Raw genomic sequence first — 20,758 nt, 5'->3', positions numbered from 1 at the left:
TATCTATACTTAGTCTCCCTCAACTACAATAAGAAACTCAACTGTAAGGGCCTTGCTCCATTACCAAATAATATTGTGCATGTATATCGCATCTTTATACGCCAAATCATCGTTTACGACTTATATCATACGAAACGGTGTAACTCTTGAGTGTATAAGTGTTGGAAATATAAAGTTTATAACCCTGTTAATCACAGCGTTATACCACCTCAACCACCCCTATTATCTCAACGGAAATCAGGGGATCGATCTATTCGCGGTGTCGATTATTATAATCGTAACGGGAATTTACGACTCCCGTTAATGTGTTTCCTCGCGATTGCGTCTCGCCGCGATTGGTCGAAAATACACTCTGAAATATCAAATAATATTGAAAGATGGTTCAATAATTCTATTTACGTTTGAATATAGTAATTTAAACGATTTAATATCAACAGTACATATCTTGGCTATATGATCTTAATATTCGCATTCCTGGTTAATCTTGTATCACAGCACAGTGAATTTGACTAAATAATTTCAACAGATAAGGTAGAATCATTATTTTAGCGACAATAACATCGTGAAGTAGGACATGCACGTTTTGAAGGTCTTGAAAGAAATTATAAGTAGTTAATATAAGACGAGAAATTATTAGAATCATATAGTGATACATACCACTCCGAAATTTTCTATATTCATTTCGTACAGTCCGCCTGCCGTTAAGCTGCATAGTTTTCCACTTCTTATCTGCATCATGTAAAGTACTTTTTGAATTTGCACAGGTGTTCTATACCACATGGCACCATATCTATTATAACATCGAGAAAACACAACATTCGAATCAATCGATTCTTGATTGAGACTAATTATTAATTGCATATGAAGACTACAGAGAAAAACATGATAAGGTAGATTTTTTTATATTTTATTATTTAAGAAATTTTTTAATTTTATATTAATTGTCAGCCGATCTCCTAATCCCAAATCTCTGATTCATTGTCATAATATTAATTATATCAGCATGATATTGCTTTTTCGGGAATAATCGTGTAGCTATTGCACTTGCGCTTTGCACTTGCACTTTGCATTTGTACTTTGCACTTCGCGCCTGCACTTTGCGCCAACATTTCGTAAATGTTGCAGTCTGCTTCTTCAAGGCAGATCTGAAATTGAGGGTTTTGAGTCTCATTGTCTCAATCTATATTGAGCGATATTCCGATTGGTTGATCAAACCGATGACTCAACTAGGAAGATTTTCATTCGTCCGGTTAGAACTTCCAAGTTGAGCTATTAATTTGATCAGCCAAGCGGAACATCGCTCAGTATAAATAGTGACAACGGGGATCGAAACCCTCAGTTTCAGATCTGCCTTCAAGAAGTAGACTACAACGTTTACGAAACTGCGCGAAGTGTAAAGTGCAAAGTGCAAGTGCAATAGCTACACAATTTTTCCCGAAAATCCGATATCACGACATTTCAGCATCGTAGAAGTTCAAAATCTAATTTAAAAAGGAACTTAATTATATGAGTTGTTTCATTTTTAAAATATTGCACTGTTACCTATTTTAGAGTCGTTATTAAATTTATATCATATATTATATAGTATATTATATTATATATGTATATAAATTATATAGACACCAAAACTGAAGAAGAAATCAACAATAAATGGAATTATCATGTTTGCCTCGTACGGTTTATATATTGCACACGTATATTAAACATATATGTACATATTATTTCCTAGCTCAGTACAATGATCCAGAAGCACCTGTCCGGGTAGACTAAGCACAAATAAATGAAATTGATTGGCTCCACAAAATACCACGCTTCTAATTGCTTCTTCCGGCTTATCTAAATTTATTACTGCCTGAAAAATAAAGCTATCAGTTAAATACATGTTTCTTTTTAATTTTATTCGGCTTTTCTCCTTACTTGCAAGGCTGTTGCGCTGATTATCAACATATTTAATCCAACTTGGATCAAATAACTAGTTCGACTGCTTTCGTTTAGAATGTTATAAAACCTTAAAATATAATAAGAGAAAAGATTAGTTGCATTTAATAATTTTTTGATAAACTACTGTTAGATTGCAAACGTTTATGCGTTTATGAGAAATTCAGAGATGTAAAATAATACAAAATGAATATAATACGCAAAAATATATAAAATATTCAAAGTATAGTATTCACTATGATATTTAGTTATTATTTTAGTCGTGTTTATAAAAATATTTTATGTAAATATTCACATCCTATTTATAATTTATTGTTACTCGATCACGAAGCACAACTATCACGGTCTAATCACCTCAAAACTAACTACTAATTTTGTTAAAATGCTTGGTAACAACGTAATTTTAGTAGAAATATAATAAAAGAACCAAACTCAGGTTTAGTTATATTAATTTCTTATTGATTATTAGTTTAGAAGAGATCTATAATGCAGCATCACATATTCTTTAAACTCTTCGTACCCAATGCTCTTAATGTTAGCGTCATTTCTTTTCGGCAGAATTATTTTCTGCAATTGAGATCTGTATACGTCAATAATTGAAATCCAAATAAATGGACATTCATGAAAGAAATATGTATACCTTTGTACCATGTGATATTATTTTTGCACAGTTTTGATACAATTCTTATAGGAACTATTATATTTACCCATTTATTTGTTTGAAATGAAATTTTGCACAAATAATGGTTATAGATCAGCCTAGTCTTGAGAAGAGTTTAAATAACTTTATATGGAGAAATAAACAAGCCAAACTGATTCCTTCAGAAAGTCTTACAAAAGATGGCGAAATGTCTCTCTCATTTTCAAGATATTATCATTACTTATCGTTACTCGACAGATACAAACTGGATGGCTTCGTTGTGCGTGATCACGCAATTCCTAATCTGTTTGTACGTGTAACTTTCCGAAATAATTTGATTGGTGTCTAAATTTTGTGTTGCTCTTTGTACTTGGTTCCTGTATTTTAACAACAGATAGAAAAAATAATTGTAACATCTTTTAAAATTCATTGTAGTGCCATGTGAAAGCATTTGAATACTTATGCATATCTTTTGTAAATGTATTGTAATTATGATATATGTCTATATGTTTCTGATAGCACCATATTTACCCACACACGGCAAACAATCCGCTGTTGTGATGAATTATAAGGATGTACAATGAATCTACGGAAATTATGGTTACCACAACCATAATTGATCCCCAAGCTAACTGCATATATACGTAGAAAAAATAGTCGGCGTCGTCAAAAATAATGTAATTAATTTTAAGCAGTTGCTGACGTGGTCGAGTTTCATTTAGTGGGAGAACGACATCGAGAATGGGGGAAACTAGTGGGACCAGTAGAAATAATATCAAAGCGGTCAATAAAGATCCTGAAAAGAATAAACTCGATAATTTACCTGCAAAATACTGAAAGAAAGTATTTTTGTTAGATAATAGTAATACGATAATATACTTCGATACAATTGAGCCATCTTGTTGCCTTGCATAACGGTTTGATTCAAAACGTACAATTCATTGTTTAATTTCAGTTGTTCCCATTGCTTTGCCACAAATTGAAGCAATTTGTTAAACTATAAATAATATATTGCGAATATTTATTATATACAAGAAACTCTTTATTTAATAATAAATTCACTTACATTTTGTCTGTTGATCTGGATATTTAATATTTTAATAGCACTGATCGTAGCTGCCATAAAATGTGGGAAAACGTCGATTACTGCGTCCATATTCTTGTCACATAACGAGGTATACAATTCTAGTGACTAATGATTGCAGGTTCCAATTGTTTAATAACATTACCTAATTATTTACTTTCTTGCGAGGAATTCATTTACTTTAGTATTCTCAATTTATCTATAACATTTTTCTACGAGAGGTTTACTAGATCCTTCCTTACCGTTGGTATAATGTTGCCTGTAATACTGATCACTACAGCAGTTACTATAAAATTCTTAAATCCATTTTTTTGACGTGGATCTTGCCCCAAAAGTTGCAAGTATTTTTTTAGCATTTTATAGTGAGGAACATCAAATATATCAGGAGATTGTCTCTCAGTTTCCTGAAACGCTAAAATGCTCCAAGCTTAAATTAATTTCCCGATAATTTACATTAAGAACCATAAAAGAACAACATAAAATTATAACTATCACTAGTAGACCGCGGACTTTTATACATTTATGGGAAATCTCAAGGTAAAAAATGTACAGGGTACATATCATATGCAAAAATATACAAGACATTAAAAGTATAGTAGGTAAAAAAGCTCTCTTCTTAGCTTCCATTTTATTAATTATTTATAAAAATACTAATTTGCACAAACATCCGCGATCTAATCATACTTCAAAAAGTGGTAACTATTTCGATTTTTGTGTAAACCTATTTCGCTTACTAGCCATATCTCCTTTTTTAACTAGAGTAACCGCTTCAGAAGAAAGACTGTCATGTGGAGAGTATGAAAGTTCTGTTTCTCAGGATCGTAGAAATCAATATGATATACGTATGTAAGTTTACACGACATTCGATACTATTAGACATCTGCAGTTTTTCCATCAAGTGTTAATGTGAATTTTTTCGATTTGCTATCACACAAATATAAGCTATGGTATAATTTTTAATTTGTGACATACTTGGAGAGAAAATTATGATTTCCGAGGTTCTACTATAGCCTGTCAAAACGTTCTGCAGTACATGCAACACCTGTCATTATAGCTAGTCTCTTAAATATTGATATCGTTTCGTAGAGCGTTCCAGTTAAATATTAATTGTAAATGTCGAGATTTTTTGAAACAGTATCATTGATCCTGAAAGACACTGTTCTTTTTATGAATAGCGTATTCTAGTTGCAATACTTTCTTCGACATGCGATTGAAGATTCTCTACCGATAAGCTTATCACTGTTCACAACACGCGAATATTGTAACAATAGGATTGCGTTATCTTTATACTATCATCAATTTCATGTGCTTAAAGTTGTATAATTATGCTAGTGTAATGTAGGAAATGAATTCAGTGAAGTAGTACGGAATGTGTGTTATGTAGGTATGATTCATGTACTAAAATATCAATATCGTATCAAAATTATGTGACTTTATGTTTTTATTTGCGCACTCGTCGAAGTCATCAAAAATGTCAAGTATTACATTATATCGGCTATTTAACATACTATTTGTACTCCTGGCTAAACTGGGTACAAAACGCAGTGGATACAATTACATATTTCAGGTATCGCAGATTCAGTTTTTTAATGACATTAACATTGTGATATAGGACATACACGTCTTGAAGGTCTGAAAATGTAAATTTTCGAAAATAGTAAGTAATGTAATATAAATATATAAGTACAGTGCAAAGGTTTGTGGACAAATAGATTCTTCACTTTATAGTCCAAAATAAACAGTAGAACAGAATAAGAGCCGCTATTAATGCTAAATAAAACTTTAAAATGTCAGTTCTAGAATGTAAAGTACGAAATCTATCTGAAACATACATATTTGCACAGTACTTCACACACATTTATAATAGTGCTAGACTGATACATACATTTCCGAAGTTTTCTATATTCATTTCGTATAATCCACCTGCCGTCAATGAACAAAATCTTTTGCATCTTATTTGCATCACGTATAGTACTTTTTGAATCTGCACCGGTGTTCCGTACCATGTGGAGCTGTAACTATTTTGATACGAATAATTAATTTTGTTGGAGCCTGTAACTAATGTAGTCTATATGAATACTTTTTTAACACATACATATTATCTGCTAAATCAGAGCAATGATCCAGGAGAACCTGGCCAGGTAAGCTGAGTAGAAACAAATGAAATTGACTAGCCCCACAAAATACAGCACTTCGCATTGCTTCCTCCGGTCTATCTAAGTTTACTACTATCTGAAATATTAAGTAAAACAATTATTTATATAGAATTATTTTCAGTTTGTATTTGTTATCATTTTCAAGATTATACTTTACTTGGACAGCTGTCACGCTTATTCCCAACATATTCAATCCAACCTGAATTAAGTAGCTACCTTGACTGCTTCCGTTCAATATATTGTAAAATCTTTAATATTAATGAAAATGTGTATTAGTAACATTTCGTAATCTTTTATTTACCTTATCATTTTCTGTTATGCTTTATCGTCAATTAATAAATACATACAGTATGGCTTCACTGTGCATTATCGCACAATTCCGGATCTTTTCATACGTGTAATTCTCAGAAACAACTGTGCCAGTAGAGTTGTTTGGATTTACAGTTGCTTTTTGAACTCGGTGCCTACGGTTACGATAACAAAAATGAACATGTGTACGTGTTATAAATGTAGTGATTGCAATATTTACAAGTGCATGCGAGAATAGCGACCAATAACTAAATCTTGCATCACATTATGATATTTACCCACAGACTGCAAATAATCCACTGGCGTGATGAATTATTAGCATGTATAACCAGTCTGCACTAATTATGGTGAACACAACAACAGCTGCTGCACAAAATAATTGCACGTATATGTAGAAAAAATAATCACTACCGTTAAAAAATATGTAATTAACTCTTAGTAGTTGTTGGCGTGTTCGAGTCCCGTTTATTGGATGAACAATATCGAGAATGGGGAAAATTAGTGGCACCAGTAAAAACAATCCCATAAAAGATACTAAAGTGTCTGAAAATTAGTACAATCGATTATTTACGTGTAAATAATTCTACGTGTATGTCAGGAGGACCATCTTTGTTAAAAATTAGAAATATTGGAAATCATGATGAGAATTGTGATACCACCATGACTTACTATGGTAAAATTGCGCCATTCTGTTGCCTTGCATGACGGTTTCCTCTAGAATGTGCAGTTCGTCGTTTAATTTCAGCTCCTGCCATTGTTTTGCCACAAGTTGGAACAGCTTGTCAAACTAGAAAAAAATAAGTTTTTATGCCTTTTGCGTGGTTCAGGACTTTTTTATATAAAAAGAAATTAGCGCACACTTCGCCTGTTGAAATGTATATTTAATATTTTAACAGCGCTGATGGAAGATGCGATAAAATGTGGCAGACACTCGATGACCCCATCCATGTCCTTGTTATACATAGACGCAAATAACTCTATTGTCTATCGATTGCAAGTTCCAATTGTTTAATGATATTACCTGATTATTAGCTTTATTATGTAGCATTCACACAAATCAGTTTCCTCACTTTATCCTCGTTAATTTTCTATATAATGATTTATGTGTTTCGCTTACCGTTGGGAAAATGATGCTTGCGATATTGATCATCACTATCATTACAATAATATTTCTAGTGCTACTTTCATGACGCGGATCTTGCCCCAAAAGTTGGATGTATCGTTCGAGTTTATTGTAGTAAGGCACGTGAAATATTTCAGAGCCTTTGTTTATCTGAAGCACTGAATACTCGAAGCTCACATTAATTACACATTCGCGTTATATTAAAGACGATAGAAATAACGACAACATAATATTAATTTCACTAGCCACTGCGAGTTTTTATGCATTTATGGAAAATTTTAAGGGAAAGAGATGCAAAAAATGTATATTATATGCAAAAATGTATAAAATAATCAATATATAATATTTTCTATAATATGTAACAGCTAAACACATTTTCTGCCTGGGTCCGATTTTGTCAATTATATTCATAGAGATATAGGTTTGCATAAACACCAGCAGTGTTATCATTAGTTTAAAAAGAACTAAATATTATTTATAGTTTTAGTGTAAATGTCTTTTCGTTACTGGCTATAGCTCGAGATTTCTAACGCTGGTGTTTTTAACTGGTGCGAGTGCTTTAGGAGAAATCGCGTATTTAACAAGTGTCGTATGGAATACAAGTTCCCATCTGAGGATCGTGGAAATCAATATGGTTCATATGTAGTTATACCAGGCGTTAGATGTTACTGAAAATGTATAATTTTGATCATTATATATTATACTGATTCAGTTTCTTGTCGGACAACTGTGCAATTTGATATCATTTTAAATTTATTACATCATCATGGTTAAGAGTATTATGATTTTCTGATGTTCTTCTGGCTCCCATCAAAATATTCTGCGGAACATGAAAGGCTTATTATTATGTATAGTTATCCTGAAATATTGATACCGTCTCGTACGACATGCCAGTTAAATTTTAATGGTAAATGTTAGCAGAGTTTTCGAAACTGTGACATTGATCTTGAAAGACGGTGTTCTTTTTATGCACAGTGTATTCTAGTCTCTAATACTTTAGCGTTACTTCTTCATACTTCTAATTGAGGATTCTTGACTGAGAAGATTGTCACTGTTTGCCACACACGAATATTGGAACCAATGGATCTATGTTATCATTAAACTTACCATTGCTGGCATCAATTTCATTCTTCTAAAATTGCGAAATTGTTTAGAAGTAATATAAATGGAATTCATTGAAATGGTAGTGAATGTGTGTTATGTGTATTATTCAGGTATGATGTATGTGCTAAAATATTAACACTATATAAGAGGGGTGATTGTTATATCTTTATTCGCCAATGTCATAAAATATGACTAGTATTACATGTCAGCTATTTATTATACTAGTTGTATACTTGATAAAACTGTGTATAACATACAGTGGATGAGATTACATTCGACAGGTAATGCATATTCAACCATTCAGGGACATCAACATTGTAATATAGGATATGCACGTTTTGAAGGTCTGAAGATTAAAATATACGTAAATAGTACTTAATATACTATATGAAAATATATTGATTTGGGAAAGTTTTCAGCCAGAAATTTTATCTAATTTTAAATATGGGGACATAACAGGTAATTCAAAACAGTAGAACAATTGATAATTACTTTATGGTTATAGTATAAATCTAATATATATTATGTACTTCGTAAGGTATTTTAGAATATCGCTTTTGCGGTATGTAATGAAAAATCAGAAATTTTTATACACCACTGTACGTACATACATATAACATTGTTAAATTTATACATACTATTCCGAAGTTTTCTATATTCATTTCATACAATCCACCTGCCGTCAATGAACAAAACCTTCTGCATCTTATTTGCATCACGTATAGTACTTTTTGAATCTGCACGGGTGTATTGTACCATTTGGAGCTGTAACTATTTGATGTGGACATTTAATTTTATTCGAGCCTGATTGATATACAGGGTGGTTGGTAACTGGTGGTACAAGCGGAAAGGGGGTGATTCTACGCGAAAAAAGAAGTCGAAAATATAGAATAAAAATTTTTTTTTTTATTTTTTTAAAAATCTACAGTGAGATCCGTTATAACGAGACGCGATAAAGTGCACGCGTACCGAGCGAAAATTCAAAGTCGATTTTCTCGAAAACAAAGCCTCAAACGAAAAATTGTTATTCTATATTTTCGACTTCTTTTTTCACGTAGAATCACCCCCTTTTCGCTTGTACCACCAGTTACCAACCACCCTGTATATATTTTATATGAATATTTTCTAAACACATACATATTATCTGCTAAATCAGAGCAATGATCCAGAAGTACCTGACCCGGTAAACTAAGTAGAAACAAATGAAATTGACAAGCGCCACAAAATACAGCACTTCGTATTGCTTCTTCTGGTCTATCCAAGTTTACCACGGTCTGAAAAATAAAATGAGATATTTAATTACCGACATCTATTTTTAATTTGTATCCGTTATCATTCTCAAGATTGTTCTTTACTTGAACTGCTGCTGTGCTTATACTCAATATATTTAATCCAACCTGGATTAAATAACTACTTTGGCTGCTTTCGTCCAATATATTGTAAAACCTTTATATTTAATGGAGATGTATATTAGTCATATTTCGTAATATTTTAATTATTTAGTCGACTTTTATTATGCTTTGTTGTTAGTTAATGTATACATACTGTATGGCTTCCTTATGCATCATCACGCAATTTCGAAACTTTTCATACGTCGCATTCTCAAAAATACTTTCACGAATAATGTAGTTTGGATTCGCAGTTGCCCTTCGAATTTGATATCTGTTGTTAAGAAAACAAATAATGAAAACGTGTGTACTTAAAAAAATTATAGTTATTATAATATTTACTAGTACATACGAGAATGGCGACTAACAACCAAATCTTGCATAATATCAGGATATTTACCCACAAACCGCAAATAATCCACTACTGTGATGAATTATTAGCATGTATAACCAATCAGCACCTATTATGGTGAACACTACAACGACAGAGCTCCAACATAATTGTAAATATATGTAAAAGAAATAGTCGTCATCGTTAAAAAATATGTAATTAACTCTTAGCAGTTGTTGGCGTGTTCGAGTTCCGTTTATTGGATGGACAATATCAAGCATTGGAGAAATTAGTGGCACCAGGAAGAACAATACCATAAAAGAAACTAAAGTGTCTGAAAGTTAGGACAATTGATTATTTACGTGTAAATAATTCTATGTATATGTCAGGGAGAATCTTTTACTTTAAACATTAAAAATATTGGAAATCGTGTTGAGAATTTAAATTCTTTACTTACTACGATAAAAGTGTGCCATCCTGTTGCCTTGTATGACGACTTTCTCTAGAACGTGCAATTCATCGTTGAATTTCAGCTGCTGCCATTGTCTTGCCACAAGTTGGAACAGTTTGCTGAACTAGAGAAAGATAATTTTGTATGCCTCTTGTATAGTTCAAAATATTCTTATGTAAGAGGATATTTGCGCACATTTCGTTTGTTGAAATGCATATTTAACACTTTAACAGCGCTGATGGAAGATGCAACAAAATGTGGCAAACACTCGATGACTCCATCCATATCCTTTTTATGCAACGACGCAAATAACTCTATTGTCTATCGGTTGCAGGTCCCAATTATTTAATCACATTACCTGATTATTAGCTTTATTACGTAGCATTCACTCAATCCAGTTTCCTCATTTTATCCTTCCTACTTTTCTATATAACGATTGACGTGTTTTTCTTACCGTTGGGATTGTGATGCTTGCGATACTAGTCACCACTATTATTACAATCATATTTCTAGTGCTACTTTTATGACGCGGATCTTGCCCCAAAAGTTGGATGTATCGTTCGAGTTTATTGTAGTATGTCACATGAAGTATTTCGGGACTCCCAGTTTTCTGACGCACTAAATACTCGAAACTCAGATTAATTACCCCATGAGGTTATATTAAATACCATAGAAGTAACATCAACATAACATCAATATCACTAGACGCTGCGGATTTTTATGCGTTTATAGGATATTTCAGGAAAGAAACACAAAGAATGCACATGATATGCAAAAATATATAAAATGTACAAAATATAATATTCATCATAGAATGCAATATGTAAAACCATGTTCTGCATGAGTACGATTTTTTAAATCATATTCCTACAAGTATAGGTCTGCATAAATATCCACAGGTTTATTATTAGTTTAAAAAGAACCACTTATTTTGGTGTGGTGTAAATCTCTTTCCCTTACTGGTTGTGTAGCCTCAGGTTTCAAACGTCGGCTTCTTTATCTTGTGCAACCGCTTTTGGAGGAATCGCGCGTTTAAGAAGTGTCGTGTGGAGTATGAGGTTTCATTCTGAAGTCGCAGAAATCAATATGCTCATATGTAGTTATGATGTATATTCAATGTTGCTGGAAATGCGTCAATTTTGTCATTACATATTATAGCTTATCGATTGGTTGCCAGGTAGTCTACTACGGTATCACTTTTAACGTTGTGACATCGTCTTTGATACGAAAATGATGGCTTTTCGAAGTTCTTGTAACACATGTTACGACGCTCGGCAGGAGATGGATGAGCAGTTATTATAATTGAGTATTGGTATACCAACTGAGTATTGATTATACGTGGTAGGAAATTTTTCATAATGCCGACTACTTAAAAACATTTCTTTTTGTGCACGGTGTATTCAAGTTCGAATATTTTCCCCGATTTTCAATGAAGGATTTTCCACCGATAAGTTTATCACTGTTTGCCACACGCGAATATTGTAACAATACATATATCTTATTCTTACACTTACCATTATGCGGTGTCAATTTCATCCTTCTAAAGTTGGGAAATTGTTTTTGAAGTAACGTAAAGAGAATTCATTGCAATGGTAGTGAATGTGTGTTATTCAGGTACGATTTAGGTGTTAAGACGTTAATACTATACAGGGTGGTTGGTAACTGGTGGTACAAGCGGAAAGGGAGTGAGTCTACACGAAAAAAGAAGTCGAAAATATAGAATAACAATTTTTCGTTTGAGGCTTTGTTTTCGAGAAAATAGACTTTGAATTTTCGCTCGGTACGCGTGCACTTTATCACGTCTCGCTATAACGGATTTCACTGTAGATCTTTGTCTCGATGGAAAAATAAAAAGAGAAATTTTTATTCTATATTTTCGACTTCTTTTTTCGCGTAGAATCACCTCCTTTCCGCTTGTACCACCAGTTACCAACCATCCTGTATATGAAGGGTGTGTTTTTATATCTTTATTCGCCAATGTCATCCAATATGTCCAGTATTACATGTCAGCTATTTATTATACTAGTCTTATACTTGGTAAAGCTGTGTATAACATACAGTGGATGAGATTACATTCGACAGCTAATGCGTATTCAATCTTTCATGGACATCAACATTGTAATATAGGATATGCACGTTTTGAAGGTCTGAAGATTAAAATATTCCTAAATAGTACTTAATATACTATGAGTAAACATATTGGTTTGGAAACATTTCAGCCAGATGGTTTTCGAATTTTACATTGTGAAATCGGCATTTGATAAAATTTTATCTAATTTTAAATATGGGGACATAACAGGTAATTCAAAACAGTAGAACAATTGATAATTACTTTATGGTTATAGTATAAATCTAATATATATTATATACCTCGTAAGGTATCTTAAAATATCGTCTTTGCGGTATGTAATGAAAAATCAGAAATTTTTATATACCACTGTACCTACATACATATAATATTGTTAAATTTATACATACTATTCCGAAGTTTTCTATATTCATTTCATACAATCCACCTGCCGTCAATGAACAAAACCTTCTGCATCTTATTTGCATCACGTATAGTACTTTTTGAATCTGTACGGGTGCATTGTACCATTTGGAGCTGTAACTATTTGATGCGGACATTTAATTTTATTCGAGCCTGATTGATATCTATAGTTTATATGGATATTTTATAAACACACACATATTATTTGCTAAATCAGAAGAATGATCCAGAAGCACTTGACCAGGTAAACTAAGTAGAAACAAATGAAATTGACAAGCGCCACAAAATACAGCACTTCGTATTGCTTCTTCTGGTCTGTCCAAGTTTACCACGGTCTGAAAAATAAAATAAAATATTTAATTACCGACATCTATTTTTAATTTGTATCCGTTATCATTCTCAAGATTGTTCTTTACTTGGACTGCTGCTGTGCTTATACTCAATATATTTAATCCAACCTGGATTAAATAACTACTTTGGCTGCTTTCGTCCAATATATTGTAAAACCTTTATATTTAATGGAGATGTATATTAGTCATATTTCGTAATATTTTAATTATTTAGTCGACTTTTATTATGCTTTGTTGTTGACTAATGTATACATACTGTATGGCTTCCTTATGCATCATCACGCAATTTCGGAATTTTTCATATGTCGAATTCTCAGAATCTTTTTCACCAGAAAAGTAATTTAGATTCGCAGTTGCTTTTTGAATTTGATATCTATAGTTATGAAAACAAATAATGAAAATGTGTGTACTTAATATGAATATAATGATTATGATATTAACTAGTACATGCGAGTATGGCGACTAATACCAACTCTTGCATAACATCATGACATTTACCCACAAACTGCAAATAATCCACTACTGTGATGAATTATTAACATGTATAACCAATCTGCACCTACTATGGTGAGCACCACAACGACAGTGCTCCAAAATAATTGTAAATAAATGTAAAAGAAATAGTCGTCACTGTTGAAAAATATGTAATTAACTCTTAGTAGTTGTTGGCGTTTTCGAGTTCCGTTTATTGGATGGACAATATCAAGAATTGGAGAAGCTAGTGGCACCAGTAAGAACAATACCATAAAAGATACTAAAGTGTCTGAAAGTTAGTATAATTGATTATATACGTGTAAATAATTCTATGTATATGTTAGGGAGGATCTTTTACTTTAAACATTAAAAATATTGAAAATTATGTTGAGAATTAAAATTCTTTACTTACTACGATAAAAGTGCGCCATCCTGTTGCCTTGCATGACGACTTTCTCTAGAACGTGCAATTCGTTGTTTAATTTCAGATGCTCCCATTGTTTTGCCACAAGTTGGTACATTTTGCTGAACTAGAAAAAGGATAAGTTCTTATGCCTCTTGTTTGCAAAACTTTCTTATGCAAGAAGATATTTACGCACATTTCGTTTGTTGAAATGCATATTTAATACTTTAACAGCACTGGTGGAAGATGTAACAAAATATGACAGACACTCGATGACTCCATCCATATCCTTTTTATGCAACGACGCAAATAACTCTATTGTCTATCCCAATTGTTTAATCACATTATCTGATTATTAGCTTTATTACGTAGCATTCACTCAATCCAGTTTCCTCATTTTATCCTTCCTACTTTTCTATATAACGATTGACGTGTTTTTCTTACCGTTGGGATTGTGATGCTTGCGATACTAGTCACCACTATTATTACAATCATATTTCTAGTGCTACTTTTATGACGCGGATCTTGCCCCAAAAGTTGGATGTATCGTTCGAGTTTATTGTAGTATGTCACATGAAGTATTTCGGGACTCCCAGTTTTCTGACGCACTAAATACTCGAAACTCAGATTAATTACCCCATGAGGTTATATTAAATACCATAGAAGTAACATCAACATAACATCAATATCACTAGACGCTGCGGATTTTTATGCGTTTATAGGATATTTCAGGAAAGAAACACAAAGAATGCACATGATATGCAAAAATATATAAAATGTACAAAATATAATATTCATCATAGAATGTAATATGTAAAACCATGTTCTGCATGAGTACGATTTTTTAAATCATATTCCTACAAGTATAGGTCTGCATAAATATCCACAGGTTTATTATTAGTTTAAAAAGAACCACTTATTTTGGTGTGGTGTAAATCTCTTTCCCTTACTGGTTGTGTAGCCTCAGGTTTCAAACGTCGGCTTCTTTATCTTGTGCAACCGCTTTTGGAGGAATCGCGCGTTTAAGAAGTGTCGTGTGGAGTATGAGGTTTCATTCTGAAGTCGCAGAAATCAATATGCTCATATGTAGTTATGATGTATATTCAATGTTGCTGGAAATGCGTCAATTTTGTCATTACATATTATAGCTTATCGATTGGTTGCCAGGTAGTCTACTACGGTATCACTTTTAACGTTGTGACATCGTCTTTGATACGAAAATGATGGCTTTTCGAAGTTCTTGTAACACATGTTACGGCGCTCGGCAGGACATGGATGAGCAGTTATTATAATTGAGTATTGATATACCAACTGAGTATTGATTATACGTGGTAGGAAATTCTTCATAGCGCTGACTACTTGAAAACATTTCTTTATATGCACGGTGTATTGATGTTCGAATACTTTCCCCGATTTTCAATGAAGGATTCTCCACCGATAAATTTATCACTGTTTGCAACACGCGAATATTCTAACAACAGCACTGTTGTATTTGTACTTGTACCAATTTTATCTGCCTAAATTTGTATAATTATTCTTTAAGTGGTGTCGAAAGAATTCAGTGAAATGGTAGCAAATGTGTTATTTAGGTACGAATTATGTACTGAAATATTAACACGGTATCTGAAGTGTGTGGTTTTATATTTCTATTCGTCAAAGTAGTCCAATATATCCAGTATTACATGTAAATTATCTATCATATCATTTGTATACTTGGTAAAACCTTATATAACACACAGTGGATGTATGAACGATTACATTCGACAGATAGTGCTGATTTAATTTTTCACTGACATCATCATTGTAATATAGGACATGCACGTTTTGAAGGTCTGGAAATTAGAGTATTCGTAAGTAGTGGATAATACATACACGTATATACAGGATGTTCGGCTGCAAGCGTAAAAAAATTTAAGGGATGATCCTTGAAGCTAAAATAAGATGAAAATCAAAATTTAAAAAATTTCCTTTTCTGATTTGTTTTTCAGTCATTGTCAATTAAAAATTGCCCGAAATATCTCTGTGCTCGAGCAAGTCTCCTTACACGAACGAAAGATATTTAGATCAGCGTAAGCAATGGAGTGCGCAAGAATCCTCAAATCGAACGATACATGGGCAGCAGCTTCCTTCGCACAAATGTAGAGAAAAAAGAAAAAGAAAAGTAGAGAAGAAAATAATGACAATCAAAGTCGCAAATTATCCTGCACAACGTCTTCTAAGAAATATCGGCCAACCACAGACAGGGCCATGGCTGTAGGTGTGTGAAATTTGTATAAACATTGTTTATGTACGTCATTATTTATTATTTATTTATGGAGACAGAGAGCTAGAGGAAACATTAATCCTCTCTACTAGAAAATTCCACGAGGCGATTTTCGATATGCTGTTATGTACTTTAATAAGTAGACAAGTCTAATGTGTAATGTACGATTTTTCTTAGAAAACATTGCGCAGGATAATTTAGGTCTTTGAAAGTCATTATCTTTTTCTCTACGGCTTGTGCAAGAGAAGCTGCTGCCCATGTATCGTTCGATTTGAAGATTACTGTGTACCCCGCTGCTTAGGTTGATCTAATTTCGTTCCTGTAAGGGTTCTTACTCGCATACAGGAATATTTCAACCAATCTTTAATTGGCAATAATCAACAAACAAATCAGAAAACGCAAATTTTTTATTATTGATTTTCATTTTATTTTAGCTTCAAGAATCACCCCTTAAATTCTTTTATAGCTATAGCCAAACACTCTGTATAGTAGTATGCGGTAGTTTTCAGCCAAATAGACCTTTCACATGATATCATAAAAATGATATTTGAAAGAATTTTATCTGATATTGAATATAAAGGCATGACAGGTAGGAAAAGACAGTATAACAAATGATACTTGCTTTATGGTCATACTATACTATGTACTTCGAAAGGTTCTTCAAAATATCGTTTTTGCGATATGTAATGAAAAATCAGAAATTTTTATACACCATTGTACGTACATATAACATTGTTAAATTTATACATACTATTCCGAAGTTTTCTATATTCATTTCATACAATCCACCTGCCGTCAATGAACAAAATCTTTTGCATCTTATTTGCATCACGTATAGTACTTTTTGAATCTGCACGGGTGCCTTGTACCATTTGGAGCTGTAACTATTTTGATACGAGCATTTAATTTTATTCGAGCCTGTGATTAATATATATAGTTTATATGAATACTTTCTAAACACATACATATTATCTGCTAAATCAGAACAATGATCCAGTAGCACCTGGCCAGGTAAACTAAGTAAAAGCAAATGAAATTGACAAGCCCCACAAAATACAGCACTTCGCATTGCCTCTTCTGGTCTGTCTAAGTTTATCACTGTCTGAAGAATAATATAAACAATTATTTGCCTGAAACTATTTTTAATGTTTGTTATCATTTTGAAGATTGTTTTTACTTGAACAGCTGTCGCGCTTATCCCCAACATATTCAATCCAACCTGAATTAAGTAACTACCTTGACTGCTTTCTTTCAATATATTTGAAAATCTTTAAAGTTAATGAAGATGTATATTAGTGACATTTGGTAATTTTTTTATTATTGTAATAAATACAGACCGTATGGCTTCGTTGTGCATTACCGCGCAATTGCGGATCTTTTCATACATGTAATTCTCAGAAACAGATTCACCGGTAAAGTTGTTTGCATTCACAGTTGCTTTTTGGACTTGATGCCTACGATTATGATAACAAATAATGAGCATGTGTATACTTAGTATAAATATAACGATTACAATATTTACTAGTGCATGAAAGAATGACGACTAATAACCAAGTCTTGGATAACATTATGATATTTACCCACAAACCGCAAATAAGCCACTACTGTGGTGAATTAATAACATGTATAACCAGTCTGCACTAATTATGGTGAACACTATAACGACGGAGCTCCAAAATAATTGTAAATATATGTAAATGAAATAATCGTCGTCGTTAAAAAATATGTAATTAACTCTTAGTAGTTGTTGGCGTGTTCGAGTTCCGTTTATTGGGTGGACAATATCGAGAATGGGAGAAATTAGTGGCACCAGCAAGAACAATACCATAAAAGAAACTAAAGTGTCTGAAAATCAACACAATTGATTGTTTATATATAAATAACTTTATGTATGTTAGGAAGGACTGGTTTGATTAAAAATTAAAAATATTGGAAATCATGATGAGAATTGGGATAACTTCACTTACTACGATAAAAGTGCGCCATTCTGTTGCCTTGCTTGACGACTTCCTCCAGAACGTACAATTCGCCATTTAATTTCAGTTGTTCCCATTGTTTTGCCACAAGTTGAAACAGTTTGTTAAACTTGAAAAAGATAAGTATTTGTCCATTTAACAACGTGTGTAGTTGACAATTTCTTTATATAAAAAGAAATTAGCGCACACTTCGCCTGTTGAAATGCATATTTAATATTTTAACAGCACTGGCGGAAGATGTGACAAAGTGTGGCAGACACTCGATGACTCCATCCATGTCCTTGTTATGCAACGACGCAAATATCTCTGTGGTCTATCGATTGCAAGTCCCAATTGTTTAATGACATTACCTTATCGTTAGCTTTATTACTTTTCTATATAATGATTATCTTGTTTTTCTTACCGCTGGGATAGTAATGCTTACGATACTAGTCACTACTATTACTACAATAATATTTCTAGTGCTACTTTTATGACGCGGATCTTGTCCCAAAAGTTGGATATATCGCTCGAGTTTGCTGTAGTAAGGCACTTGAAATATTTCGGGGCCTCCGGTTATCTGAAGCACTGAATACTCAAAACCCACATTAATTACGTCATCGTGTTATATCAAATAGCATAGAAATAACATCAATATAGGATTAATACCACTAGTCACTACGTGTTTTTATACATTTATGTGAAGTTGCAAGGAAAAGAGATGTCATGAATGCATATAATATTTAAAAATATACAGAATGTTCGGCTACAGGTGTCAGGAAATTTAGGAGGTGATTCTTGAAGCCGAAATAAGACGATCATCAACGATCATATCATATGCCAAAATATATAAAATATTCAAAATATAATATTGCCTGTAATATGTAACAGGTAAAAACATCTTTTTCCTGGGTTCGATTTTTCAAATCTATTCACACAAAGTGGGATTTACATAAATATCAGCAGCCCAATTATTAGTTTAAAGAGAACTAAATATCTTAGTTTTAGTGTAAATCTCTTTCCCTTACTGGCTGTTGCTTCAGGTTTAAAAAGTCGGCCTTTTTAACTTGTGCAACCGCTTTAAAAGAAATCGTGTGTATAAGAAGCGTCGTATGGAGTATGAGATTCCCTTCTCGTAGAAATCAATATGCTTCATATGTAGTTATACTGGACATTCAATGTTGCTGGAAATGCATAATTTTCGTCATTAAATATTATAGTAAATCGATTTGTTGCCAAGTACCTCACTACTATATCATTTTTAAATTTGTGATATCATCTTTGACATCATAATAATGGTTTTCCGACGTTCCTGTGAGACATGTTACATCGCTCTGCAGGACATGGTATAGCTGTTATTATAATTAATTATGGTATACCAACTAAATAATTGATCGTGAGTGCTAGCAGAGCATTCATAGCACTGACTGCTTGAAAACATTTCTTTTTATGCACAGCGTATCCTAGTTGTAGCACCTTCTCTGACTTTCAATTGAAACGTCTCAGTGAAGAGTTTATCACTGTTTGCAACACATGAATATTGTAACAATAGAAGTGGCATTTATTTTAACTTCTTAAGATTGTCAAGTTATTTTTGAGGGAAATGTAAGGAAGATTCAATGAAATAATAGTGAATGTATATTATTTAGTTTCGATTTATGTATTAAAGTATTAACACTGTATTTGAAATGTGTGGTTTTATATCATTATTTGCAGATTCATTGAAATCGTTTAATTTATTCAATATGACATATCGGCTATTTATTTTTATGTCAGATAAAACTGTGTAGAACATACACGTGTAGATATAATTACATTCGACAGGTAATGCGAATATATGGATGATTACATTCGCCAGGTAGCGCGGATTCAATATTTCACTGATATTAACGTTGTTATATAGGACATGTACAATTTGACAGTCTGAAGATTAAAATATTCGTAAATAGTAGGTAATATAATATACGTAACTATTGTGGTTAGGAAGTTTTCAGCCAGGTTCTTCACTTTATATTGTAAAAACGATATTTAAAAGAATCTTGTGCAATACTGAATATGACAGCATAACAAGGAAAAAGATACAGTTGCACAAATCTTAATTGGTTTATGCCCATAGTGTAATATGTACTTCGTAATGTTCTTTAAATTATCGCTTTAACAATATGAACTGAAAAATTAGAAATTTTTGTGCACTTCTGTAATTACATATAATAGTGCTAGTTTTATTAGTGCTAGTTCAATTAGGACTCGTATTATTTCTGTTTACCTTGATGATGTTAGTAAACGTGTATACATACA

General features: G+C 32.6%; 5 protein-coding genes across 6 annotated transcripts in view; 1 reads left to right on the top strand and 4 right to left on the bottom strand.

The window, feature by feature from the left end:
• Positions 1-20,758, top strand: part of mus81 (mus81 structure-specific endonuclease subunit) — a 47,793-nt gene that overhangs the window by 11,613 nt on the left and 15,422 nt on the right. The gene's annotated exons all lie outside the window — the stretch shown is intronic.
• Positions 166-4,403, bottom strand: LOC138177974 (odorant receptor Or2-like). Its single transcript, XM_069109369.1, has 10 exons — positions 4,397-4,403; positions 3,905-4,089; positions 3,645-3,770; positions 3,458-3,575; positions 3,110-3,374; positions 2,845-2,955; positions 1,918-2,008; positions 1,716-1,852; positions 658-790; positions 166-591 (listed from the first exon to the last, which is right to left on the bottom strand). The coding sequence occupies exons 1-10, from the start codon at positions 4,401-4,403 to the stop codon at positions 541-543; spliced, it is 1,224 nt and encodes a 407-aa protein (XP_068965470.1). The 3' UTR covers positions 166-540.
• Positions 5,086-11,749, bottom strand: LOC138178312 (odorant receptor Or2-like). 2 transcript variants are annotated; one of them, XM_069110030.1, is made up of 10 exons: positions 11,485-11,749; positions 10,979-11,142; positions 10,720-10,845; positions 10,531-10,648; positions 10,143-10,407; positions 6,166-6,282; positions 5,976-6,066; positions 5,758-5,894; positions 5,548-5,680; positions 5,086-5,294 (listed from the first exon to the last, which is right to left on the bottom strand). In XM_069110030.1, coding segments are annotated over exons 1-10 (1,206 nt in total). In that variant the 5' UTR covers positions 11,486-11,749; the 3' UTR covers positions 5,086-5,240. The 2 variants fall into 2 exon arrangements, with proteins under 2 accessions (XP_068966131.1, XP_068966132.1); XM_069110031.1 differs by lacking the exons at positions 10,143-10,407; positions 10,531-10,648; positions 10,720-10,845; positions 10,979-11,142; positions 11,485-11,749 and adding exons at positions 6,406-6,670; positions 6,797-6,914; positions 6,986-7,187.
• LOC138178316 (odorant receptor 82a-like) lies at positions 12,456-15,807 on the bottom strand. Its single transcript, XM_069110038.1, has 10 exons — positions 15,193-15,807; positions 14,687-14,850; positions 14,439-14,564; positions 14,252-14,369; positions 13,864-14,128; positions 13,622-13,738; positions 13,432-13,522; positions 13,214-13,350; positions 13,003-13,135; positions 12,456-12,671 (listed from the first exon to the last, which is right to left on the bottom strand). Coding segments are annotated over exons 1-10 (1,206 nt in total). The 5' UTR covers positions 15,194-15,807; the 3' UTR covers positions 12,456-12,617.
• Positions 15,817-19,628, bottom strand: LOC138178311 (uncharacterized). Its single transcript, XM_069110029.1, has 10 exons — positions 19,489-19,628; positions 18,885-19,048; positions 18,669-18,794; positions 18,473-18,590; positions 18,086-18,350; positions 17,843-17,959; positions 17,683-17,773; positions 17,471-17,607; positions 17,257-17,389; positions 15,817-16,074 (listed from the first exon to the last, which is right to left on the bottom strand). Coding segments are annotated over exons 1-10 (1,206 nt in total). The 5' UTR covers positions 19,490-19,628; the 3' UTR covers positions 15,817-16,020.

The sequence above is a fragment of the Bombus flavifrons genome, chromosome 3 (assembly GCF_040668555.2).
Source record: "Bombus flavifrons isolate JBK064 chromosome 3, iyBomFlav1_principal, whole genome shotgun sequence".
Classification (NCBI taxonomy): domain Eukaryota; kingdom Metazoa; phylum Arthropoda; class Insecta; order Hymenoptera; family Apidae; genus Bombus; species Bombus flavifrons.
The sequence above is the reverse complement of the archived record's forward strand: the minus strand, read 5'-3'. Positions and strand labels throughout refer to the sequence as shown.